This window comes from Ptychodera flava, chromosome 5 (assembly GCF_041260155.1).
Source record: "Ptychodera flava strain L36383 chromosome 5, AS_Pfla_20210202, whole genome shotgun sequence".
Classification (NCBI taxonomy): domain Eukaryota; kingdom Metazoa; phylum Hemichordata; class Enteropneusta; family Ptychoderidae; genus Ptychodera; species Ptychodera flava.
This window is the reverse complement of record NC_091932.1, coordinates 17,610,336-17,638,314: the sequence shown is the minus strand read 5'-3', so window position 1 is coordinate 17,638,314 and position 27,979 is coordinate 17,610,336. Positions and strand designations below refer to the sequence as shown.

Genomic DNA, 27,979 nt, shown 5'->3' with positions numbered 1-27,979 from the left:
CCTGTTTCAGCAAAAGTTTATAACTTTCCGTGTCGGGCGCATACTATATTTTAAATCGCATGCAGAAGACCCTACATTCGTCTCATCGAGCCATAAACAACGGCAATGACGGCATGGCGAATAGCCATAAAATGCATCGTCGTAAACCACGTGTCCCTTTACGGCAACATCTTTGCGTTGCCTAAAGATTTTTGCATTGGTCCGCGCGCGGAGCGGAAATTACGCTTTGGCTCGAGAGAATGCATCAAATGTTGCGTCCTTATCATGAAGCGGAGGTAAAGCCCTGGCAAGCGAGATTAAGGAACACCGGTAAAAATCATTGTGGACTTTGGTCAGATATCACAGAGTAAATGTCATAAGATGTCGGTTCTGATCAACTTTGGTATTAAGACTTTGACAGGGATAAGTGACATTTCAATGCTCGGTGATTCATGTACCACGGATCGGATTTTCCTAAAACCTAGTCACATCACAACATCCTGACAAAACCAAGTAATTGCATAAAGTAGACTTGACAAAAGACTCGTTTTAAAGAATGCTGATCATTAAATCTTGCTTATAACAATATGAATGTGCTTTCAATTTTTACTGACCAGTGACTGGTGTTTTTGTACACATTCAATTTCCGGCTTCAGTGACTGTTCATTGAAAGCTTTCTTCATCTCTTCACATTTTTTCTGCTCTGCGTTGTAGATGGTACACCATCTCGCTGCAATTAAGCACAAAGGGTTACTTTCGTGTACATTAACATGGCAGGCAGAAGAACTACCTGTAGCAAACACCTTGATATGGTCAGGCACAGCGCCCTCACAGTCATGCACATAAGATGATCGTGTGAAGGACTGAAATGTCATCTTAGTGCAGTCCTCCTACGCTAGCAAGCACTAGCATAAAAAGTGACTTCTAAGGCCATGAATAATGATACAATTAGTACTCAGAATGCCCGTCGCTACTCTAGCTAATTTCGATACAACATATGGGACCATATGCGTTGGGACAGTGGTAAAAGAGATTTAACATGGGCTCAAAGTAAAATGAAAACGTGCAAATATTATACCCCACCTTCAGAACGTTAAAGGCCTTTTTGGCGACCCTGAGATCGCTTTGTTCTACTCTGTAAAAGGATTATGGAGCTTTGTAACTGTCAGTGAGAGTTAGATTCTCAGCCCACTTTTGACCATTTGACCTTTGATTGCATGCCGTTTCTTATAAACTAATTAATAATTTCCAATTGCAATAAAGTGGCTTAGTTTTGACATCGCTTTCTGTAAGACCATAATTCTAGATCTCTAAGTGTAAAATATCATAGTTTTCTTCATTTTGGATGTTTGAAGTGATGGTTTGTCACCAGGAATCTGGAATTGAATTGAGTAGAGTTCCATACTCTGTCTCAATTTCCTCTTGCACATGTCTATTTCCACTTTTAATTGTTGCAATTATGTCCCGGCCCATTGTTCAAGTCATTTCTGTTATCATTTCAGATGTCTTTAGTGCTTGAAATTTTACTCTTTGACCATTTTTCATAAAAGGGGACACTTCCTTCATTGTTTATATTTTCATTGTACCACAGAACTTCATTAAGAAGATTGTGTTTTGATGTTGGTAAATTCACTCTTGAAAGTCTAAGTGACTCCCAGGTATTCAACATATTTGGTAGTTGTTGACTTTGAAATTGAGATGGAGATAGTGATAATCACTATTCAGTTCATTGTGAAAATTCGCAATGAAATACTTTGATAAGTTGGCTCATTTAGGGTTCTGTTTATCTGGATTTTTCGTTTTCTTTTTTTTTTATTTGTCACTCGCAACCTCCGGCCCGAGGACTTCTTAATCACTGGCGCCCTCAACGACAAATCTAGGACATGCATCATATCGTACAAACCAACGCAACGTGCTGCCAAAATTTAATTAATCAACACACCTGGCAGGCAGTCTTGCAACAGTATTTATAGTATAACAAATTTGTGAAAAATGTTACTGATCAATCTCTCGAAACAGTAAATCATACGCGGAATGCCGAGGTAGTAAAGTATTGCAAAATGCTACAACTATCACTATAAAAACTATCACTATCCAGTAGCTACCTACAGTTAGCTGTTTACAGTCAGAGTTATAAATTGTACTTCAATTCAATTTACTTGGATTTTAATATCCATTTGATGGTGTTCAGTTTTGGACATGTTGTTCTTTCATCTGAAATGTACCATACCACACTCTCTGTCAGTGTGTTGAGTAATAAAAGATTGATTGATTGATTGATATAAAGGATAGCTGTGATATCGCAGCGGTACTTGTGGCGTGTATCGAACGCGCTCGGGTCATTGAGGTCATCGCCACAGTCGGCGATGACCTCAATGACCCAAGCGCGTTCGATACACTCCACAAGTACCGCTGCGATATCACAGCTATAAAAAGGACTGTTTTCGAGGTTCTGTACTAAAACCGCATGAATTTGGCATAATTATGAACGTCGTTCAGGATTTCAGTTCAGTTTGGTACTTAGGCCTATAAAAGTCATGGAGCTTTGATCCATTTGTAGCTCCATGTGTAAGTAACCAACTTATAATGACGAACATTATATTGCAATGCTCGGAACCATTAATATTTTGATAACTATTTTACAGTTTTGTTACACTACTGCCTTGTGGCCCTGTGGTCTGGCAACGCATGCGACTCAAGGCACCACTCTACAACAGGGTCATGACCCGAGATAGTCGCCAAGCCAACGCCTACGCGCCATTGAAAATGGTTATATATCAACCAAAGTAAGCATGCGCAATGAACCAAAACTGACATTCCGCTCGCCCTCCGATTTCGGACTCCACATTGAATTGTTGTGACCTTACGAGAGGCCAGCGTTTGACCAAGGGATTTGACCATCCAATTTAAAAGGCTTACTATGGTGACAGAATATCGCCAGACAAAAAGGTGACAAGTCGCGATGACAGAAAGACTTCTCTTCGTCCTGATTCTTGCGATATTCGCAAGAGAAGGTAAGACAGTGAGACTGAGGAGATCCCAAAACAAACGGGTTTTAGCACAAATTCGATATTGCCATGCCAATTCTGGCCATATTACGGTCGACGCTCTTTAAAGCACTGAGATAATATATATTCAGATGTTGTAAATAGGATCTGATTTACGATTTAATTGTGGTGACATCGACTTGATCATAAACAGATTGTTGGACATGTCACACACTATGCATGCACCGGTATTATACAAACATTGAGGACGCGAACCGCAATCACAGCAACGCTGGAACCACACAGACCCTGCAGCCAACACTGGGGATTAGCTGAAAAGATTTGTAGTTTTGTTGTAACACCGCCATAGTCTGGCCTAAAAACCAAGAGCCTATTGTGGCAGCCTTTGTGAGTGACACAATAGTACTGGTACACCGCCATTGTGCTATTGTCGGCCATGCTTGAAGCCCCAGTATTTGTAACTTTTAACCTCTTTTTATGTTCGAAATTACATATTATTCTCTTACATCCATCGTGAAATGTTGTTCAGTAAAGAAATAAGCCAAATTTGTGCTCCTGTAGTGACATACAAACGCTAAATATTGCCCGATCGAGTTGGATTGCCGCGCGGGTTTGTTGACAATTTGTAGGCTGTGCACGTGATCGAGAACGCCGATACTGATGACATCATCGAGCCTGCAACATTCCTGGGGCCTTGCCATGCCACGCTACTGTCCGGGTAATCGCCCATGGTCGCCGGCTGAATGACCTGCGAATGGTTTTATTTTGTTCTTCTCCGTTCAAATACGTACTGCTACTGTGTTTCAGAGGATACAGAACTTTGGCAGAGGAGGCTAACATTCTATTCTGGTACCGTGTGCGTTATATACGGATTATTCAAACTGCAGTCGGCAGTGCACCGATGCGCACCCTGCAGTTGGTCACTTAGAACTCCGGGTACCGATGTAAAATCAAGACGACACTATATACACTTGGCTCACTTCTGTAGGCAAATAGCTATCAAAATTGAGTAACTTGAAATAATAAATTTCAGCTGATTGTCGCTTTAGCGGCAAGGTGATTGCGAAATCGAAGCAACATAGTTTAGCAATGTATGGTAGGCTGTCGAATGCAGTGAACGCGACGGCCTTTGGCAGCAAGTAAGGGAACCGTCAGTATTTACAACCTGGGGGTCGTTCAAAAATTGAAAGTCATGAGGGGTTGCTCAAAATGTTTTTTCTTTGTCTTACTCTGTCCTCAATGACATAATGATCAGTTGATTATATATATTTTACTCTGATACATATTAAATAAAAAGAAAATAAATACTCTAACAGTACAAATAAATATCAACTAGATGAAGCAAGGCAAAAAACTACAAGTAGGTGCTACTAATAGCAATACTTATTATGAAAGAGAAGATAGTGACGATGAGAATGATATCGTTGTTCATGTACGCAATGGCACCAGCGACATTAAAGATGAGGATCAACAGTGGTGATGATGATGTCACACAGTAGTTTTCTGCAGTCGTTACCAGGGTTGGAAGGAGAAGCTTGGTCATGGAGAAATGTTCTCGACAGATATCACTATAAGTGCACAGGGTCTAGGACAAAACTGAACTGTTGTGAATTCATCCTTTATATTATCATAGAAATGTATATTTTATTTGACTTGAGTTCAAAAACCATTTGGACATTTAACCATACCATAATGACATGCTACCCATCCAAATTTAACAATACTAGGCCTATATGATCGGAGACTGCTTATTAGGTGAGCTTTTATATCTACATATTATTACATGGGCTCAGGTAAGCCAAACTTTCTGTTAGAGAGGGGGTTACTCAAAGTCATCATGGTTGGCTGGGGTGCGACTCAAAATTTCGGAGTTTCTAATGTAATTCCTCCGACCCCCAGATCGTAAATAATGACGGCTCCCTAAACAGCTGTGAACGCCTGAGTCAGAACGATCGGGACCAGTATACGCACTGCTGTATCTCAGCGAAAATTTAGAAAAAAACAATGGAGCTACTGCTAAGAAATTTACAGACTCTTGGCTCTTGATGCATCATTACTGAGCTTTTATACTGGTAAAAAGGCATTCTGAATACAGCGGTAAATTTCCTCCCAAACGAGAAAGGATAACACGCGGGCATTCTGCAATGGACGCTGTCAATTTTACCTTGCTGCAGGCCCCACACCAATCTCGGCCCGGCCCCGCTAGCGCTGCACTTGTACAGTCTACTACCTCCATGTAGTACAGCCTTACAGGTCTAGTAGCTGGCAAACACACAAAAAACAACGTCGCAGTGTAAAATCCGTAGGTCAGAACCGTTGATCATAAATTTTCAGAACCAGTGATGTTTAAAAGTTTTGTATTGATCACTTCATTTAGGTTTATGTGAATGACTTTCTCATCGAGCTGCGTCTATAATTGTCCCGGGCATTGTCCATGCAAATTTGAGGCCTGCCTAGCTCTCTCCGATCGTCTGTAGACTACAGCCTGAGCAAATTGTACAGTTGTGAAAGTCAGATATGTATCATGAATTTTATAAAAAATATAAACAACAGAATCAAACCGAGAGGTTAGTTTGCTGTCGGGCCGGGTTCGCAGGGGACGACTTTGCAGTGAGGCCTGGATCTCTCTTGTGTTCGAACTTCCATCGCATCGCAGCTAGCCGATCGATACTTGTTGTACTACTGTAGTCCTTGTGAGGATTAGATACCCGTTACGTTCGATATTATTTTGAAATACTTTTAAATTTAATAAGGAAGACTTTTGTACTGCATTCAAGATATAATTTTTCCTTTCTGAGCGTTTTCAATTACGCCGTACGGCAACGATATGCGAAGTTGATAGGCTGTGTTGCCTGCAGCGTAGCCTGGCCGTACACAAAACTTCGTTAGAAGGAGCAGAATCAGTCCCGTCATTTATTTTCAACGAAATTTTCATTATACTCCATAATGGAAGAAACGACTAGTTCAATGATTACAATGGTGAAGTGTTGAATTTTTATTCATATATGTTTTTCTCTCTCAATTCATTCAGCAAACTTGATCTCCGTACCATCAGTCACAACGTGCAGTGCCTTGCATGAAGCTTACAATCGACTGCCTCCGTCGTTAGTTTAGCTGTTCAAGACGTTTGTTTGCACGGCTCATTACAGTCGGAACAATCTGTAAACACTTGCATATTTAAATCTTTCCGGTATTTCACCAAACTTTCGCGCGTTTTTAGCTGAGTCTCCAGTTTCGATGGACCAGACCTTTTCGAAGAGCGTATGGTTTCTACGGACGCCACAGTAAAACTTGCGTAGATGTGGTTGAGCATGCGCGGTGGTGTGATTACGTTTCGTTTCGTGTGTCAACAAAGCTGACTTCTGGTCCGGACAAGAAGTCATTTTTCACTCCTTTTACTGTTAATCGTGAGGCGGGCTGGGCATGCAAACCATGCGATTCAGTATTAATTATGGTCTACTTTCACATACTGAGGATGTCATTTTAATCAAAAATATGAAAAAAATTGTTAAAAGTTACAAATACTGGGGCTTTGAATAAGTCATTATTGATTGGTTTCATCGCCATTTAGACTATTGTCTTCCACAAACTACCTTGCCGGTATATCTGTACCTGCTTAAAGTTCACATAAGTTCAGTACAGTGTTCAGAGTACATCAGCTTTCACGACTCCCGGTCATGCCATGGGAATGTATGCCTAGGTTTAGGAATAATTTCGTAAATTAAAGTACCATACCAGGGTAATTGCCGTAGTTGTGTCTCAGAAAAAGATGTGTTTAGGTTTTGTGTTGGAGACACAACATCTTGAACATGGCAGTCGTCAAGCTCTAGTCATAGAGGTAACAAAAAGAAAGACTTTTACTTCCATGCTCTGGATCTCGCTTCCAATGCTTGTTGACATTGTTATGAGATTTTGTTGTGTTTTCCTCCTTTGAAAGTTGTGTTCAGTCACGGTGATTCAATTAATTAATTGGCTCATAGCATGGATGTTACATCCATGCTCATAGGAAAGGCTAATGATAAACGTACCGGCCCAATTAAACAAATTCATTTCAATTTCACTTGATTGCAATGATACACCCAGGAGAACCCCAGTACAAATACTGGAGAACTCTGGTAAAATTTACTTGGTAACAAGGTAAGCCCTATATTTATATTATATATTATATATATATATATATATATATATATATATATATTATATATATATATATATATATATATATATATATATATATATATATATATATATATATATATATATATATGAAACACCTATTAGTATTACATGGTCATTAGGGCTATAGCGCCCGTCTATTACCCGGAGGGGCCGTGTGTTACCAGAAACAAATTGATATTCCCCAAGGCCATAGGCCGAGGGGTAATAGCAATGTGTTTCTGGTAACACACGGCCACGAGGGGTTATAAATGGGCCTATAGCCCGAATAAAGTCCAGGTTATAGATGTTTTATAACAACCACTTTGAATTTTTGCACTGCAGCAATCCATCATAAGTTTACTTGCCGATATTTCCACAGCGGTTCTAGTTACAGAAGAACATGGAACTACTTTCTTTAATAAAAATATTCTAAGCATACCTGGCAACACCCTTGGTTGCACTTGAATCTTTTTCGTCAATGAGTGTTCAAGTTCCTACACTGTTGGAATATAAAATCTATGTGTTTTAGAGACAGGCTCCTCATCCTGGGTGCACATCACGTTCTAGTCACCCGCCATTGTTATATATATATATATATATATATATATATATATATATATATATATATATATATATATATATATATATATATATATATATATATATATATATATATATATATATATATATATATATATATAGTTAGATAGTTAGATATATATATATATAGATTGATAGGTATAGATATAAGGTACAGGATTTGTACTGGTAAGTTAATGTTGTACTGATTTTTCATTTTCAACTGCACATTGCCTCACTCAGCTTATGGTCTGCGTTGCTATGAATGCAGTGGTGCGAGCAGTAATGGACAATGTAACCGTGACGTGGACTTGAGAGAGTGTAGCCCCACCCAGGATGCCTGTCTCAAATCGGTTGTTTGGTCAAGTAAGTTGCACAGTTCATAGGTCGCATGATTATGTCTTGATTATCTCAAGATGTGTTTTGTTTACTTTTAGAATTTTTGGGTTTTATCTAAAGTGAAGAAGTGATTTCAATCAAAGGATATTAAAACTTCCTTGTATGTGAGAGTGGCAGTGTATGTATCTTACAATCTATTTAATACTCAGTGTTTCATCTAGACAGGGGCAGTGGGGGATTCCCCGTCTGTTGACATGTTGGTACCCCTCCGTAATTTGTCAAGGGGGGATCAGCCCCCATGAAATGGTGCCAGTCACACCTCAGAGATACAAGTAGAACTCATGAACAAGCGAATTCCCCCCTAAATTTTCTGAAAAAGGGGAAAGTCCCCATTTTTGATGTCATCCTGGATGAAACACTGAATACTTGGTAATAATAACCAAAAGTCTTCTGAAATGATTACATACACATATCTTGAATTGTTGTGCAAGTGATCAATTCAGTCAAATCTCTTGAGGCATGGCATGAACAAAGGACACTGATCTTTGTTCCACCACACAGAATGCTGAAGGGAATTTCCCCTCTGTTTCTGTACAAAACATTTCTGGTTTTAGATTTGAGTTTCCAACACACACAATACAGTGAGAAACTGTTGTAACACTGGAGACTGAGTGAAAACATTCTTAACAGGGAAGTTCATCACGGCTAATTTTGTCATATGTGCAAAGCTTCTGGGTCGCTTATTCAGGAAAATATCCCCATTTATAACATGCGCAATATTTTTACAAAACCAGACAAAATTAATGACGGAAGTTGCAGTTTAGGGCTTCATCAACTTAATGTATTTTGAATCATGGAAAACAAGTGCCAAGCTTGGCGCTTTCATCACGTGATGTGGCAGGAATCATCTTTTGATGGGAATGGCATTGTCCACTCACATTCACGAAAGGCTGTGTGCATTTGCATAACATAAACAATAGTTATGTAAATATGCACAGTCTGGTGTAAACGTGAATGACAATGCCATGTCACGAGATGAAAGCACCAAGCTTGGCGCTTTTTCTCCATGATTCCAAATACAGTAAGTTGGTGAAACCCTAAACTGCAACTACCGCCCCCTATATATATATATATATATATATATATATATATATATATATATATATATATATATATATATATATATATATATATATATATATATATATATATATATATATATATATATATATATATATATATCCGTTTTTGTACAAAAATCGTGCCAATCATAAATGGCGAAAATGACTTTTCGAGAATTAGCAACCTAAAAGCAAGCACATATGTAAAAATCAGCCTTGGTGAACATACTTCTATTAACTGAGATCAAAATAGCTGGATCCATACTTCCTCAAAATTTGTTATGAACTTGCACAACTTTTAAGGAAGTGGAATTGGTTTCGCAAATACTTATTATGTTCTCCACATCTTGTCTTTGTACAGCTTAACCAAGCATTGCTGTATACGGTATATCTACGTCCTTGAACCATTTCTAGTTAGGGGTGGACCATTTGATATCCTGGGGAAGGGGGGTTGGAAGAGGATGGGAAAAGAAATTCCAAGAGGTTACAACCTTTGGAAAAAAATCCAGCCAAGGATTGCAGAAAAAATAAGAACAAAATTTCCAGCAGGAATGAAGTGAAAAATAATGTACAAACAGTTACTTTAAGTCTTTACTATTTGTTTTCAGTGAGCCCCCCCCCCATGTCCCATTTTATGACATCTTTCGTTTTCAGCAAACTTTTTCACAACATTTTCATAACATCTGAATTCATAACATTTCATTAATGATCCGATTGGATTAATAGTTCTAACTCACACTTTTGCTGTTGTTTTACATGTACCCAGTGTTGCAATTTGAAACATTTAAGTAACATTATTCATTGGTTGTGCTTTTGGTACAATTTCTCATCCTTAAATTCCAATACTTAATCCAGCTTGTCCACGTAGCCTGCACCGGATATCATGTGTCTGTTGTTGTTCTTCACAATGATGTACCTTGCTTATCATGACTTGTCAATAAAAGTATTTGATGTACATAAAGTGGTTCCCGCACTCACCGCAATTTTGAATGCCTCTAGAAATAGAGCTACACCTTTTCAATGTTTGAGCACAACATTTGCAATGCTATGTGGCAAGGGTTGGATGAAGGTTGGACAAGGGCGCAAGAATTTGCCGCAAGATCCCTGCTGATGTGCAGCGTGCTCGGAATTGGGAAGGTTATAATGATTGCCACTATTCACAGCATCTTAGGGAGTCTATTCGTATTATTCAATTATAACAGTAAGATTCAGCCACCAAATTGGATAACAGCTTCCGAGATGCTGCACATCAGCCCTAAAATAGACTTACCTAAAAATGTCTCAAATAATACGCTTAATAATTTATCAAATATTTTGTCTTCCAAACTATGTGATAGAATATTTTGATCAGTTAAGTATAGAAGCAGCATTCCACCAAAATGAAAGGCTATAACTCTGAATTTGAATCAGTGTATCACATAAACTTTTGAAACATGAGAATTCCCAAGCACTTCTGTAGGATATACATACATGTATTCAGAAGCTGCAATTTGATTTCCCTGCATTAATTGGCATTTCTGTGCATTAGGTAGTTAAAAAATACCGCAATTATACGGTGTCGCTCACATTTGATCAGAATTGGTACATACCAGTATGGGTACCAAAGATCAACAATAAATGTTGTTTCTATCTGTTCAGTGCAGGAAAATTCTACGTTGATGTTATGACAATGATTTCTGCACAGTACAACCAGAAAAACAACAAGAAATATTTAAACCAGAAAAACAAGTTGACAAAAGTTGGACACGCTGCTACAGAGAAATAGATGTTTTGATCAAAAAAGGGCAAAAATTGTCCTAAAAACACAAATATTGAAATTTCACCACATTTTTTTGCAAACAGCTTCTCAGCTTGTCAAAAGATGATCTGCAACATTTCGCGAAATCTATCAGCAATATAAATCACTGGGCCATATGTATGTTGTAGTTACAGCACGCAATCTTATTTGCGCTAGTGATATGGATGTACATTGTATCCTCAGACAGCGTCGAACTAAAAAAAATTATAAATCTGAAAATTTACTCAGAAAAAAAAATTAGCACAGCTTTTCTCATTTGGAAAAAATTTATTTAAGCAATAACCCACGCCGCAGGAGGTATACACGAGATTTTGGTACAATGCGCGACATATAGCACTCGCTATCGGCTCGTGCTATATGGAGCGAATTGTACCAAAATCGAGTGTATACCCGACTGCGAAGGGGGTTATTGCTATTATATTATATCAACTTGTGTGTCTTTGTTGTCTTGTTTGAGTGTTTTCGTCACTTTAAGCCCCAAATGCAGAAAATGGACGTGTGAGAGATCAATCGTCGGCAATTCTGCGCCCGAGACTGATCATTTTTATGTGTGGGATTACGTACACGCACACAGTATCGTACGCATACGTTCATCAACATTGCATTTTATTCGCATGCAACGCGAAGACTATCATTAAAATACCTGCTGCAGACACAGAAAACAGGTCAAGAGTTCAAATCAAAAGAAAAAGTAACAATTTTTTCGTAAATTTACATATGAACAATAGTCCTGGTTTTTTTGGCATACTAAAAATAGATTTGTCTCATTCTGTACCGCTTACGCGTATACGGTATACGTCGACCGTCGCGACATTCAGAGGTGGTACAGTGAAGTTACAGGATGTGATTTTGATGGATAATTCGGACGTTAATTGTACCAGAAAACAAGCAGTTTTGAAATAATCCAGACGTACGATGACTGCAATTGTGATGAACAGTTGTACAGTGTGTGTTGCCCGATGCAGCGAGAGCTGGACGCTGATATTGTTCGCAGCATTTGATGTCAAATTTTGTCGCAGTCGCCAGGAGTCGTCCCATTGTTATTTTGAACCTCTTGGTCTACATCGTTAGGACAACCCGGTCTGTTGCAGCCCAAACTTTGGTAAAGAATATCTGACATACCGTTACTGTGAGGAAGTGTCAATTTATTAGTGTGTGAACGAATACTAGCTTCATTTTAAAGAGCGGTAGGATATATCACGTCTCGATTCCCGCAATATCAAGAAAGTGCACGGTGCGCTATTGCCTCAATGCAATAATTCGTCTACAACTTATTTCACCAAGAGGTGAGTTACAGACCCACACTTTATCTGTGTATCAAAATTCGGTATTCTTTCTTTAAAACAAAGCGGACTGTTTCGGTTTTTCACGAGGGTCTATGGTTTAGATGGGTACGCTCAAATGCAGCAAGTGGGAAATTTTCAAAAATGCTGGTTTAGGGGCCTGTTTTACCACTGCTATCAGTGCTAAAACAGTATTTTAGCATCGGTGGAATGAGCTCTCATCCAATCAGAATGGCGCATGGTAGCATGATATAATATAATAAGAAATTTACAATGTAAAAAAAATGTTCACAATTTCATTGTGACCACCCCCTCCCAAGATCTAATGGTCCGTCCCTTAGTTTGAGCAGGTCTGTTAATATGTAACAGTTCATAAACAATGACAGGAAATGACTCAAGCTCAGTGGAGTAGCATGCTGGCATGCCACCACTCCTACATTTGCAGAATTTCCCTTTTTCTTACCTCATTTTCACATTTTTGACACTGATGTGTTCATTTGAACAAATTCACATCTCAACCCCTACATCTACCTGTACACCAAATACTGAGACGGTAGCTTTGGCGGTATGGGAGCCTTTGTGTGTGACGGACATACATCCACACATACCCACAAATATACAGACATACAGATGCCACTCAGACTCATCATATAAGCTCTTTTTGGTATTTATATATAAAACCAAATATGAGCTAAAAAATAGAAATTTGTCATAGTGTCAAGTTGTCTCTATTGTCAAGATAATACTGGGAAATTATTTTGTGTCTGATATAATTTGAGTCTTCATGAAAACTCTGTTTAAAACACTCAAAATGGTCACCAAATAACTCCCATCTTAATATGTAAAATTCAAACTTTTCTGTATCATGAGAGGGGCACCCACTCCTAACCACCCTGAAGTAATTGATTTCATTTTGTCATTTCAGTATTCCATTACCCCTATGCCTTTCCAGTCTTTTAAATCTTAGTCGGGTTGTGTCACATGCTTTTAGCCTTCTACTCAGAACAAATTTAATCACTAACAGTGGTTACGTAGTTGTTTTCTAACAGATTGAGACCTTGATGACTTGATGTCTCCATCTCAATAATTTTGCTGCAGTAAAGGGTGTTTCTGTTTTCTTTCCAACTTTCCAGCTTCTTGAAGCAGATGCAGTTTGACTATTAGCGCCATATAAATTTTGTGGTGCTTTACATTCCTTTCCTTATTCAGATTTGTCATGTTATATGAAGGAAAGTATCTAACAAGAGCAAAATGACAGTGAATATAGGCATTTCAGCGAGCGTATGTGCATTCCCCTGAGAGGGAAAGTGGAAAAAAGAAGTCAAAATTCACACTCTTGAAAAAGAATAATTCTGAATGAAGCACAGAGAAAAAAATTATGCTCCTTGGTTAATTTTCCATGCCTCCTCCCCCAAAATATAAAATGGTCCACCCCTTAGACTTATGTAAAAGGTACTATTATAGCTCTAAATGGGTTTCACTGCTTTCAGTATGTTTTGTATATCATTTGCAAGTTTTTGTACTCCCAAAACATGTTGAAATATCTACACAGAATTCAGCTTGTCAACATAATGTCTGTACTTGTGAAATGCACTGTTCTTGTTGTACTTGGGCCTCAGCCCAAGTACATTTGTTTTCATTCCGTGGGAAAAAACTCTGTAAGGTATAACCACTCCTGGCTGAGACCTGGGAGGGCAAAATGTCTTGGCTTCATCTTTCTTGGCATAATAAATGGCGTAATGATGTTAACTGAATGGAAGTGCGGCTCTCAGCCAGTCTTGAATAAGTGAGATGTGAATAATAATGCTTCTCTATCTGAGTTTTTGCCACAAAATCTTCTGAATATAATCAAAATGTGCATCGAAATGCAACAATTAATGCACCCTCCGTTTCCTAGGCGATGGCACGACCCTTGCTACACCCACTGGACGAGCCAAAGTGGGAGGGGTAATTTCAGTTTGGTCGAACAAGAGGGCTCGAGACCAGAATTTAACATTTAAACTTAAAACATGTTTAATCGCTGACAAGATGTGGACTAGTGTTAATCGAAGTAAAATTGTGAAAAGGAAAGGTTTTATATCCCGGACACAATGAAAAACATTACGACTGGAAACTGTACCCCCAGTTGAGAATAGTAATGCCCACAGCGATGGAGAACACTTATCCTTGAGCTGAGAAAACCAGACCATCATTTCGAAATAGAGCTGCAGATTCGAGAAGCTCGTTCAAAATAGCTAGGTACACCCCATAAAGGGGTGGTTTCGAGTTTTGAGGGCAAATTTCGCCTCCTTCATATAGAAATCGTACGTTTGTTTTTCCAGGAGAACACACCATTTGACACAAAATTTGCATGTAAAGGGGTCGCCAGTAAGCACGTGGTCAAATCTGGCATAAGAAACAATATTAATGTTGGGTAAAGCCAGTCCAAAATAAACTGATTTGAACTTTTGTGTTTTGTAATTTATACCACTGCAGTAACATTACCTTTTTTTGACAACATCACACAATGTAATACGTTTTGAAACTGAATACTCCGACGTATTCTGTGTCTCCTTTGCTAAAAAATACGGTATGCCGATTACCATGTAAGGAGATGATGACATCAAGACAGATTTGTAGTGTGTTTGGTCCTGGATGGTGCACGAAGTTTTGTCAAGGTAGCTTGTGTATTTATTTCCTAAATGGGAGAGATTAGGGTCGATCTAAACGAAGGCCGAAGAATGTTATGATCCTCTAAGCGAGCTGAACTCTAACGCGAATGGTTGGATACTTTGGAGGATGTCTAGAATGATCTCGTCTCATTAAGATTATTTGGCGGTCAGTATTGAATTTCAACTGCGTCACAAGTTTGCGAAATGAGTATTCCGTCGAACGGTCAACGAACGATATTTTAGAAATCTAGAGACATGGCACATCGCATTTTTATTTTAATATTTTATATTTTACAAAAGATGTAAGAAGCAATGATTTTGTCGAAAATTCTGAAAAAAATATAGGAAGATTTGATCGCGAACACATTTTCACTTGGGGTCAACTAGCTCTGCGTACGATGCTGTGTGTTCCGCTACAGCTAATCGCCCCGCTCACCACAGCCTTGCAAAGACCCGTACGCGTACGTAGGGTCGGTGACTTCAAATCCATTTGGGACTTGACGTAAAAAGCCAAATTACTGCCGAAATTCAGCGTTCTTGGGCCCAAGTCGTATCCCAGCCTACCTCAGCTACTCGATCGCTTCCAAAAATGACAGTCTTTTATTCACTTCTCGTAAATAACCGTCGATGTCGGCAACTCTCTCGCTAGCCCTGCGTACGATGCTGTGTGTTAGCTGTAGCACATAGCATCGTACGCAGGGCTAGGGGTCAACATGGGGTCGCAGCCATGTTGCCTCAAAACTTATTTCTGTCTGCACTCAAAACTCAAAAATGTCGGATATGAACCTGAAAAATCGATGCAATTTTGTCAAACTTCGGCGAAATTTCAGCATATAGACAAAATTTCATCTAGGTAAGGTAAATTTACTGAAATTTGATCGACAAATAATCCTGAGCTTGAACGTGACAGCTCGTCTTCTCCGGGAAGTCAAGCATCCAGCTGCTCATATCACAGTTGCCCATATGGCCAGGTTTATGAGATTGTTTTCAAGCGACGGCGGCAGACCGTACGGGGCTCTGGATATGAACCTACCGCCGGTGTAGCTGTAATAACTGTTGCGTTGTTTTTAGTGCCCACGGACGAAGTCCTGGGGGAGTTATAGGTTTGGTCATGTCAGTCCGTCCGTCGTCCGTCCGTTCACGCAGATATCTCAGACATGCCCCAGTCAATTTCTTTCAAACTTTGCACAAGAATAGTACCCAACCCCATACAGATGCACGTCGATTTGTTTCACAATGCGATCGAATTTGGCCGTGTTAGAGGACTTTTTAGTTTACACCTCCATAGACTCACATGTATAAGGCAGTTCTCCATAGACTTTCATGTATAAGGCCAAGAAAAATAAAAATTTAGTTTCTCATCATATTCATATTGCCTAAAGGATGCAGTGACACAGTTTTTTGTCCCCACGGATAAAGTCCAGGGGGCTTATAGATTGGGTCATATCCGTCCGTGAGTCCATCAGTGAGTCCATCGGTTCACGCAGATATCTCAGACATTTTGACAAAATATCATGTGACCTTGGTGACCTTTGACCTCAAATATACATTATTGTCCATAACTCAGTAACCACAAGTGCTAAACCTTTCATATTTGGTATGATGGGACACCTTATGACGCCACATATTGTACCTCATTAATTATGCGCATATCTAATTTTGAGCGAGCCAATAGAGCTAGAGGTCTGATTTTTGGTACATAGGGATAAGTTAACAATATAATTTGTTTGACAAAACGTCACGTGACCTCAATGACCTTTGACCTCAAATATACATATTTATCCACAACTCAGTAACCACAAGTGCTACACCCTTCATATTTGGTATGATAGGACACCTTATGACACCATATATTGTACCTCATTAATTATGCGCATATCTTATTTTGAGCGAGCCAATAGAGCTAGAGGTCTGATTTTTGGTATATAGGAATAACTTAGCAATACAATTATTATGACAAAATGTGACGTGACCTCAATGACCTTTGACCTCAAATATATATATTTGTCCACAACTCAGTAACCACAAGTGCTACATCCTTCATATTTGGTATGATAAGACACCTAACGACACCACATATTGTACCTTATTAATTATGCGCATATCTAATTTTGAGCGAGCCAATAGAGCTAGAGGTCTGATTTTTGGTATATAGGAATAACTTAGCAATACAATTATTTTGACAAAATGTCATGTGACCTCAATGACCTTTGACCTAAAATATATATATTTGTCCACAACTCAGTAACCACAAGTGCTACACCCTTCATATTTGGTATGATGGGACACCTTATGACACCACATATTGTACCTCATTAATTATTTGCATATCTAATTCTGAGCAAGCCAATAGAGCTAGATGTCCGATTTTTGGTATATAGGGATAACTATAGGGTAGAAATCTAAATATGCCCATCTAAATATTAGACATCTACCATCGAGAACCAAAGAAATTTGCTGTAATTTGAATATTTAAGGAGTTTAAGCAATTTCACTATAAATAAAGAACCCCTGCCTCAAACTCCACAAAAGTTGCTAGACATATTTTGCCGTTATCATGCGATTGCTTCGTTTAATAACCAGTTAATCAAATGCCTAATTGACAGGAGGAAATTCAAGACCATATTTGAATAGTAGTATATATTGTCCTCAAAATTACTCTATCTCGGCCCAAGTACTCATTGCCTTCAGCAATACTGCCTTGTTACATTTGAATTTAGTCGGGACTAGACTTCACTGGTCAACAATAACAATGCAGTCTACACATGCACAAGCTAAGTTGACATTACTTGACAAGCTCAACACTGTGTATCCCAATATTCCGCGGGGAGTAGAACACAAAACTATCGCTGAAATTACAAGAAATTATGTAAATACTCATCAACAGTTACAGCTACTGGCCCTAGAGAGTTTAAAATGGGACCAATTCAGGTCTGAGCCTGAGAATATTCTGTTAATTTTTAAACAGCAATCCAAACTGTAATGCTGCTACTTGGAAGCTGTAAAATCAGTTTGAAATATCTCAATAGAATATGCCTCTATTTTGATACTGTTGTGTTGAAACTCAATAAGTTCAAAGTTTTAACCACTGATGTATTTTCCAGTATCGGTGTTCTTTTTTTGAATACAATATCTGTTACCATGTTGGAAGGACAAGTGTTCTCCTTTTCAGCAAGGTGTGCATGTGTGTGATGCCTGTGTCATGTCAAATGTGATTGCTGCTGGCAGACTAGAGTTCATTTCCAACAATGACATCACATATCATACACAAGGCATCGTGTTTTCAAGCTGAATGCCTTGATTGCAGTGTTGCTGCCAGGGGGCCCCTTCACGACAATGACCTCAAAACGGAACCCATTGTCCCGCATTCTTGCATACTGCAGGTCACCTCGGGTGCACTCATAAGTCGACTTAGTGTTGTGTGTAGTCTGCAAGCAATACCCGTTACTGATGATGACCTTTGTTTTGCATGATTAATTTAGGGCTGATATTCATGTACTTTCGGAGCTGCAATTAGGAGTAATTAAAACGCCGCATTTGATATCTCGTAATAATAATAATAATAATAACTTTATTGACGTTATTCCCTCAAAGGTGAACATAGTCAAGAACTAATACTACAAAAATAAGTAAAGGATACTTATCAAAAAAAAAAAAAAAAAAAAAAAATATATGTATATATATATATATATATATATATATATATATATATAAATATAAGATATAACTTTATGCAGAATATGAAATGTGGGGTGATCTTAAAAAATATCTGTTTCTTGGATAAATGTTGTGAGGTATATCATGGTATCTGTATTGCTCATTATGTAGCAAAAGTTGGCTTGCAAATCCCAGTTGTTGAAGTTTTCATTGTTGACTGCTATCGAGTCTAGCAATTTTTGTTGTGATTGTGTAATCGGACTGAGCTCTGATTGAAATACATACGGTATACTGCTACTCAAGTTGGTTGAAATTCAAGCATAGCGACACGGTCTCAGTAGCTTGGATTCTGTTTTGTGAAGTTATTTTGTTAGAAAACAATACAAAGTTTGATTGACAACTGATGTATCTTGTCCCCAAATGTGCAAAATGTCCCTCCCCCCCCCCAAATAAATGTAGTGGGATAGTGTTCCTGGTTTAAAATTCCTGGCTTAAACATAGTGATTGTGAAATACTTTATGAAAAAGATAAGAATACGTACTCGTTGTATTCAATGCGAATCATGTCAATATTACTTAAGATTAATGTTACTGCCTCATTAATGCATTGTTTTCAGTCAAAGTCATGTTTTTAGCCCATTTTACCGTGGCTGTACTTTTATTCTCACAGGTGTTGATGGAAAAACTATAAGCAAGTCATGCTACTGGCAGAGTGAATGTGACACAGCCCTGCAAACCACATGGCCCTGTGACACACGACAAACAGCGTGGGCTTGCTCCGAATGCTGTGACACAGACGACTGTAATTTCAGTGATTCCTCAAGTGCCTCAACTCTTTCCAGTTTCCACGTTGCCATGGTTATTTTGCTTCTCTTGTTGTTTAAGTCTGGATATGAATAATACATAAGATGGAACAGGCACCTGCTACACTGGCCACCGATCTAAAACTCATCCTGATTGGTCAAAATATATGCACATGGTGATAAAATGTAAGGTGTTAACACCATTGGCATCAGGCAATACATTGATGCTTTCCTCGTCGAAGAGAAAAACTGCTACCCAGTCAATGTCCACTGTATTGATGAATATGAATTTGTAGGTGAATACACCTTTTTCCTTTAACATTTTGTGATGGTTTGTCTGAAAATTTCTTCCCTCATTGTTTCTACATCCTTTCACTTAAAAGAAATACACTTTGTTCAAAGTAACAGGGTAATTTGGACAGAAATTTACTAAGTCTTTACCAAAACTCAGTGTCTCTTGCTTCTTTTTACAGCGAAAATAAGCATCATACTGCTAGCTGAGTAGAGTGTATAGTCAGTACTAGGCAGATACAGTATCACAGGCATGTGGCCTAGACACCATCTTAGTCTTAGTCCAAGGTGAATTTTCCAAGAAGCATGAGTGGAAAGAAAAATTGGCTGAAACGTCAGTCAACAGACTACTAACCTCGATGATTGGTTTACATGTTGATCTCAAATGATAGTTCATATCAACAGTTTTAATTTTAAAAAATGATTTATTAGAGAAATTTTGAAGTATTTAACCAGGTGCCTAGCTCATAGTCAAGTTGAATAGCTTGCATGTTGCCTGTTCATAATGTCTTGTTCATTCCAATTTGATCAATATTTGCCAATTTGGTGATAGAGGACTTCTAATCTCATGCGTTATTGCTAAAAAAATTTCACCGTTTGTGAAAAACACAGAGTAAAATTAATTATAATACACCTACGTCTGTAACCTATGGACTTTCATCGTACAGTAAGTTTCGGTATCAGAGGACGCGGAGTCCAATAACTTTGATGCGGAGTACAATACCTTTAGGTTTTATTGGATGCTATTTGACCTTTGACCTCAAAACACCTTTACGACAACGCGAGGAAAAAGAAGAGAATATTTTACATTTTTACAACAATATATACTTCTTAACATTCAGTACTTCACAAAGCAAATCATGGTCAGTCCAAACCGGTGAATTTGAGTGAAATTATGCTGCTGACGTAAAATTTCTACCACGCATACTGCGCAGCGCAGGTTGAAATTTCGTTCTGTGCACTTAGCGGACGTGCTGAACGCGTTCCAAGTCTGCTTGCGATCGCTCAGTGCAGAAGTATCCAAAAACGCCTAAATTTCGACTTTTTTCAAGTAAAGTTGGACTAAAAAGGTGTATAATAATAAGGTTATTCACAAAATACCTGGATTTATGTCTCGTACATCGTACGCTACGGTATTGTCCTCGACGCTACGCATCTCGGACAATACCTCCGCTGCACGATGTACTCGGACATGAATCCCGGTATTTTGTGAATGACCTTATAATATTCCATGTCATTTCAGTACCTTAAACCCTGAGTTGTCCGGATGGAAAATTTAAGTATTGGTTTTCGTGTCAGAATGCCGTTTTACTTTTTTCAAGAATTTTACTGACTCAGAGACATTCTTTTTAGTTTGAATGCCTCTCTGACAGACTTTTCAGAACTCTCAAAATTTTTACAATACTGATACTCTGCTCTTTTAGACTCATTTTGAAACATACAGCACCAGTAAGTAGATTATTCACCATTAGTGGGGGTTATTTTTGAAAATCAAAAGTGTTATCCCCCCAACCAATTTAGCATCCCTGTAAGGATGGCAGCCATTTTGAATTCCACATATCACTCAATTAATAAACTTGTTTCTAAGGTACCAAACTTTGTTCATAGACCTACTGATGTTTTTGGGGTTTTTTAAATTTTGAAAGAGAATCACTTACAGTTCCCCTGACTGAGGAAAGCTGGAGCTAAAATTAACTTGCTAAATCTGTGTATTTATTGACACTTGATAATTGATATTAATGCAATTGATTAGACTAGGATGGTTACAGTTGCATGTGTGTGCAAGAAATTTGATTTGGAATTTCACCAAAATGTTAATTCACTATATACTCTATGAGGAAACTATGGATAACACAGGGGTTATCATAGTTTAAATCTTTTAGTATCGAGGCATGTATTATTTTATAAATCCGTATTGCTCGCCTTTGAAAATAATGATATTTCAGTGCCTTGACATTGTATTAAACAAGATATTTATAACAACAGAGAGAAGACATTTTCTATATGTTTATTGCTTTAAATGTAAGGTATGAGAGTTAAATTTTATTCAAGTTTAATTATAGTAATTTCAATGCAAAAAATACTCAATATACAGTTTATGTTGTATTTAATGTAATTTTGTATGTAAGAATTTTATTTTTATATAAACTATCATTTTATACAGAGTACTATTCACCTAAAGGATCATAAAATCAAGGTTATGTCTTTATTTAGTTGTTTTTGAGTTGATGTGAGAATATGTAATCTGAAAGGGAAAAAATATTTAATTGACCACATTGTGCCTTCAATGGTCCACTTTATGTAATGCTTTTAATATATCTTGGCATATCATCTTCGCAGAAATCTGAAGTTTCTCAGTTTTCAAAGAGTTTGGCGCTATCGATAACATACAGTTATATACACAACATTTTTCCAAGGTTTTAAAAATATCCCTGGCTTATCAGTGGCATATTGGTGACACAGAGTACATGTTATTCATTGCCCGGCAACAGTATATGGTCATTTTGATATGCAAATATATGAAGGTGCTGGTTTTGTTATACCGGAAGGGTGGTGTAAGCATTTGGTGTTATACTTTATTTGTAGTAAAACCAATAAATCTCCATTGAAATTTTGTTGTTTGAATAATTGCTGTTTATCAGTGTGCATTTCCTGAGTGTGTAAAATACAATTCTAGTTCTTCTTCCGTAATCATTTTGAAATGCCCTGTTTTCAGCTCATTAATACAGCTTGATTTGCATTAATGTCATATGTTATTGTTTATGTACACATGTGTATGCATGCAGGCAGTGTAGTCTGGTTCCGTGACCCGTCTTTCCCGATAGAGGACGCCCTCTACCGGGGAAAATGGGTCAGGGAACCAGACTGACAGGCAGTGTTCCGCTTTGGTAATCGGAAATTACCTCAACAGATATATTATTATAAAGGCTCCAAATTACTTTCTCCGCGCAAAGGGGAAACAGCTTCCGATTCAGTCCATTTAAGACTATTGTCTTTCGAGCCGATAGGGGAGGCCAAGTTCAGTAATGTAAATTTAGTGTATTTTATCGCGTTGAACTCCCAGTGCTACGTGAGGCATTTTGAGCGCCTGGGGAGAGGGGCCCAGTGGATGGTGGCACTCACGTGGAAAATGGATACCCATGCGTCCTAAGATCAGGGGAAACGGGGAGGGGGTCTGTTTTCATCATCCAGGTCCGTGAAAACACCAAAATGGTCACTTTTTACTAAAGCTATAAATTCTTGAATACCTCTTTGACATCTGGTAGACAATTTTCTTATATGTTCAGCCATGTTAGCCATGTAACTGTATTTGCAATTATCTCACCCACTACAAGATTTTATAAATTAGGGGATGTGTTCTGGTTTATTTTTCTCCCGTATTTCTCATAATAAGATGTCTGTTTTGTTGAAAAATCCCAGATAAGAGGTGTTTTAAAATTTTCGGAACAAGCCTGGGTACCCAGCCTTTCCTGTGAATGTCACCATCGAGGGGTAGGCTGGGGCAGGATTGCATTCGCATTCTAATCATAGTATATGAACGTTTGGTTCCGCCTTGCGGTAACATCAATACGGATGTAGTGAATGGGAATGTTCCAGCGTACACAAAGGTCGCTTCTCCGAACCCTCGCCCGTTCGCTGCTACACTACGTTGGCCCTAAGCCACTTGGCTTTTCATGGCAGCAGTTAGATGTACTAGTTGGCCTTGCCCCTCGCGTGGCTTTTCTCGGCAACAGTTACCGGCAGGCCCCAGTCGCTCGGCTTTTCCCGGCAGCAGTGACTGGTCATCGCGTGCACCCCACGATCTGGGCAACAGCCTACTACTAACGCCACAATCTACTAAAGTTTATTTCCTTCAGTTTACTCTGCATTGATTCAAAAATGGTATAATCCTTCCGCTTTTTATTCTAATCGCGATTGTGATTTCTTGTTTTAATAAGCTTTATAGTGCATTTTTAGGTTCGTCGCTCTTGTCACCTAGATTTAGTTGACTTATTTGTACTACTTAGCTCATATAAACGTAAGCTTATAGGAACATCTAAGAAAATAATAACGACGACGACAAAATCAACAACAACAACAACAATTATAATAATACTTAATAATCATAATTATAGTAGACGGTGGTGATGTTGATAGAGATCGTTGTAATGAACATATAGCACTGTCAATCCTGTATATCTGCAGTGCACATTGCCTTCCATAACTGCCTATCACTTGGCTGTGGGGAACCAAAGGTTAACTCGCAGCTAAGTACGTTCAGAAGTCTAGAAATCCAGAATTCATGTCAATGCACAGTCCACCTGACACCTGTTGATCACACGATGTGAGTACCTTTGCACCACACTGGAGTGGTACTAACCGTGACTTTTGCCTTCTTAGCCACCCACAAAAACATTGTCACAACTCTATCAGTGTCACACTACTAACCGCTCATAGCACGGCGAAGATAAGGGTTGTTTAAGGACTTCGAACAGTCGAGCGACAAGAGAGGTTCCGTGTTTACTGTATATCACTACTGCTTTGCCCGGCATTTTGCCTCGCAGGTGTCAACCGTCTAACGCAGCATCCTACACCGACTTCACGAGCGCATGTGGCCGAGGACATACGAGTCACACATACATACCGTACGCACCGGCGCTCTTTGGTTGGATAGTCTGCTTGATCGATTGATCGTCTGCTCGATCAATCGATCTCGTATTCGGTGGTCAGCTCTCTAACTTACTAAATACTCGGTACGTTATAGTGCAGAGCACCGAGTAAATAATCGATTTTTTTTCGAACAGACTACCTAGCCAACTGAACTGCCCTGCGATACTCCATGGTAATACACACTTACATAAACTTATGCACCCAGAGGAAGTGCCCTTACCTGGTGGAAAGTCGCCGTAGGATTTTGTCAAAACGGTCAGAATGTACAAGAACAACAACAGGGCGGTGTGCTTTGAAGCTGGCTTCCCTCTTATGTTCATGGTGTGCAGAGTTAGGAAGATCACGGTATTTTGTAATAAATCTATAGCTTGCCTCGTATGGAACCGCTCAAAGTCAATCAATTTGTCAACCGTTCAGATAACAGGAGTTATCTGCGAGTTGCGATACGTATACGACTGATAACGTGTGATTCTTTTAAGACGTAGGCAGATATACAGTTTGCTTCCCCTTCCGCCTACTCCTACAGATTGGAATTCCCAAAGGGTTTCCCAGTTTTCAGAGACAGACGTTCAAAGCGGCGGAGCGAGGGTGCTCGGGTACAATCCACGTTTGTACATCTGCCGCTCCAGTCACATTATTGATAGGCTGATACATATCATATCTTGCACCAAATAGGCATTCTGATTTGGGCTAGCTTTTCAAAGCAATATGGATGACCCGTACGAATGTTTGGAGTCGCGGTGTACAAGTTTTGTTTAAATATTGACAGGGGGCGATTGGCTAAGTTATAGTTTTAAACTGCAGTCAACAGCTCATGTCGCTCACAATAAAACCGCCGTGCGTGAGTGGACTTCAAATGAGATTTTTGAAGGAAATATTACCCAACAAGAAGACATTTTTATGTCCCATTGTTCCACTTCAACATCTGGGTCAAATTAAGGTCATCTTTTTGCAAGTATTCTCATAAAAGAAGGGAACACGCGGAACTGCTCGATCGCGTTGGGGCGTTGCCCGTCTTTACAGCCCATGAGAGGAAAACGATATCAATCGTAGCTGAATTTTAAAGGCAAGATTGGCCAGGCTTTACAGTCAACAGCCATTAGATCATTTCGACTTATTATCGGGGCCGACTCGGTTACACATTGCAAACAAAGCGTGTTGGCTATCATGAACCGTTACTGTAACCTTGGTAACATATCCGGGTCTGTTGAAAGCCCAGTCATGACACGGTCACTCCGCCCTAGAGATACAGTAAACCAGAATTTGTGACCATATGAGACACAAGGGGCACTGTTAGCCAACGATGTCGTGGCACGTATGTGGGCGATCTTACATTTTCGTGTTGAAAAGCTGATTAAGCAGTTATGTATCGTATAAGTGGACGAGAAATATATTGATTCGTTGAACTAGATCAGCCGTCAGGCAAGGCGAGATTTGGTTGTTTTGGGGATTTCCCCAGAGGAAAACGCAAATAATGTAGGCCAAGGTGAGAAACTGAAAAAAATTTTAAGCTTTCCTGGTCTTAGAACTGGAGAGGGGAAAGCTAGCGGGTGGGAATTCGTAACGGAAAGAGAGTCGCGAATAACGTTTGCTTTCCCCTTCAACTTCTAATTTTGTTCATCCATTGAGTAATTAAGACATGATAGCCCAGAATGACGTATTGACATCTCTGCAGGTAACCACAATTTCTCAAAATTAGCGGGTTGGTTGTCCCTTTGACAAGCATCGATATTTTCCACAAGAAGCTAAAAATTGGTAACGATTTTCAACGAAATTGACAACAGTCGTATCTGGCTGAATTAAGTTTCTTGAGCCGCAATGCAAGATCCGTTAAATTACGAGCACGCCGATCGAAAACTACGGTAACGAAAAATATATCATGTTTAGTAATGGACTGACGACTTCTCCAATGAGGAAACAAGTGAACATGTACACCACAGACACTAAATCGTCTCGTTCACTGAAACGTCAAGATACAAGGCGTGTCAGTCTTATGCCTTTCGTTGATCGTACGCATTTTTTAATGACAAAACGTGAGACCGCAGGCAACTCATTTGGTTACATTTCATTGGTACTTCGGTAAGAGCCTATATATAGCACAATAGGACAGATCGGAATGTTGTATTGGTGCGATTTGCTATGCATGATTCGCCAAAGTTGTTCCACTAAGGTAGAATGGGCCTCGGGACAGCTATTCGGACTTTCAAATTTTTACAATTTTTTTCTTGTCTACCGCTTGCTTGGCGCGTATTTTTAAACTCTTCGCGTGAGTAAAGTTTTCACCTTTGTTTTCTGAATATCGGAAATTCCCCCTACAGAATTTACAGACGGCTGGCGACCATTTTTCAAATATAACTAAAAGTAAGGCAATTTGTTTCTCTGGAACCAAATTTTGCACGGCGACCCCTGCTTTTAAACATTTGATTCGGTGAGAGTAGGTTACAAGATTCACGACAAATAGTTCTAGGTCTTTCAACTGCGAGGTGCATACTACCTTTAGTAGTGTCAGTGCGCATGACGGCCACCACCGACGAAGCAAACGGGACGCCAACCAAATTTACAAATTATTGCCATAAATATTGCACCTTGGCACCTCAAGAAACCGTAAAGTAGCCTCAACGGGCGTATGTATTATCTGTAAAACGTCACCGTGTTTACAGTGTAGTCGTGACCCATTGTCATTCGTCTACTTGGTCTAAAAATGAGGTGAACATTATCAATAAATTAATAAATATGTACTTTTGTGTTACGAATAACGATTTTGCTCTATTTTTGTGGTTGATTTGAAGTTACATGTATGAAGTACTAATTTTGCCTGTTACATTGTAATATTCTGCCGGCGTACTTTTGATTATTGAGGAAAATGTTTTAGTATTTCCTCAAAAAGAGGCCCGGAAACAAAAATGTATGCTTTAATACTGGCCTAGTAAGCTGTGTTATCACTGAAGACATTTAAATTTCTTCTAAGCCATTGTGTAAATTATTTACACACGGTTGACAGGCAGCGGCAGTCACTCTTTCATACGGTTGATGTTTTACCTCAGTGAAAACCCGAAATTCAAAGTTCACCTTGTCGACGAAGCGATTTCACTGCTTGGCTCAACGACCGTAAATCATCGTCCTTTTGACCACGAAAGTAACGTTGAGTTACATGTTCCTACATAGCAACATTGCGCTGCACAAATCCTGACGTTGACTTGTGTTCATAACGGGTATCAGCTTGAGTACTGGATTGAATCAAGTTTTCGCGTTGACCCGGTCACTGGGATAAGAGACCGTGAAGTGAATAGCGCCCTCGGTGGTGGTTTTGCAGAAATCGATCCTCAATTAGTACAACTTGAGTGATATTAAAGCTGCATTCACAAATACTGGATTGGGGAGGGGGAGGATGAATTCAAGCGGGTTTGAAAGTTCGAGGGTAATAGAGGGGGATTGAATGGTTTGCACTGGGTATGGGTGAGACTTGAACATACTTTGGTTCCCCATTTTCACGTTTTCAGAATCCAGGTAATAAAAATGGATGAATAACACTGTTATTCATCCAGTGGCTGTAATGTTAATAATAATAAACAAATTCTGGAATCATTTTTATAGTATTTAATGACTTTCAATTTGGAAAAGATTTAAAATATTACTGATGCAATTGAATTTTCATAAGAAAAA

The 27,979-nt window shown here is 38.9% G+C and overlaps 2 protein-coding genes across 2 annotated transcripts in view; one reads left to right on the top strand and one right to left on the bottom strand.

Annotated features, from left to right (window-relative positions):
* Positions 1–25,073, bottom strand: part of LOC139133162 (otolith matrix protein 1-like) — a 31,777-nt gene extending 6,704 nt beyond the window's left edge. The window contains exons 1-2 of the mRNA XM_070699591.1: positions 24,537–25,073; positions 594–709 (exon numbers count right to left, since the gene is read on the bottom strand). Coding sequence (XP_070555692.1) covers positions 594–709; positions 24,537–24,636 — 216 coding nt within the window. The 5' untranslated portion in view covers positions 24,637–25,073. The remainder of the gene's footprint in view (positions 1–593; positions 710–24,536) is intronic.
* LOC139133161 (CD59B glycoprotein-like) lies at positions 2,625–22,294 on the top strand. The gene is made up of 3 exons (XM_070699590.1): positions 2,625–2,993; positions 7,968–8,090; positions 19,243–22,294. The coding sequence occupies exons 1-3, from the start codon at positions 2,942–2,944 to the stop codon at positions 19,470–19,472; spliced, it is 405 nt and encodes a 134-aa protein (XP_070555691.1). The 5' UTR covers positions 2,625–2,941; the 3' UTR covers positions 19,473–22,294.
* Positions 25,074–27,979: the final 2,906 nt, after the last annotated feature.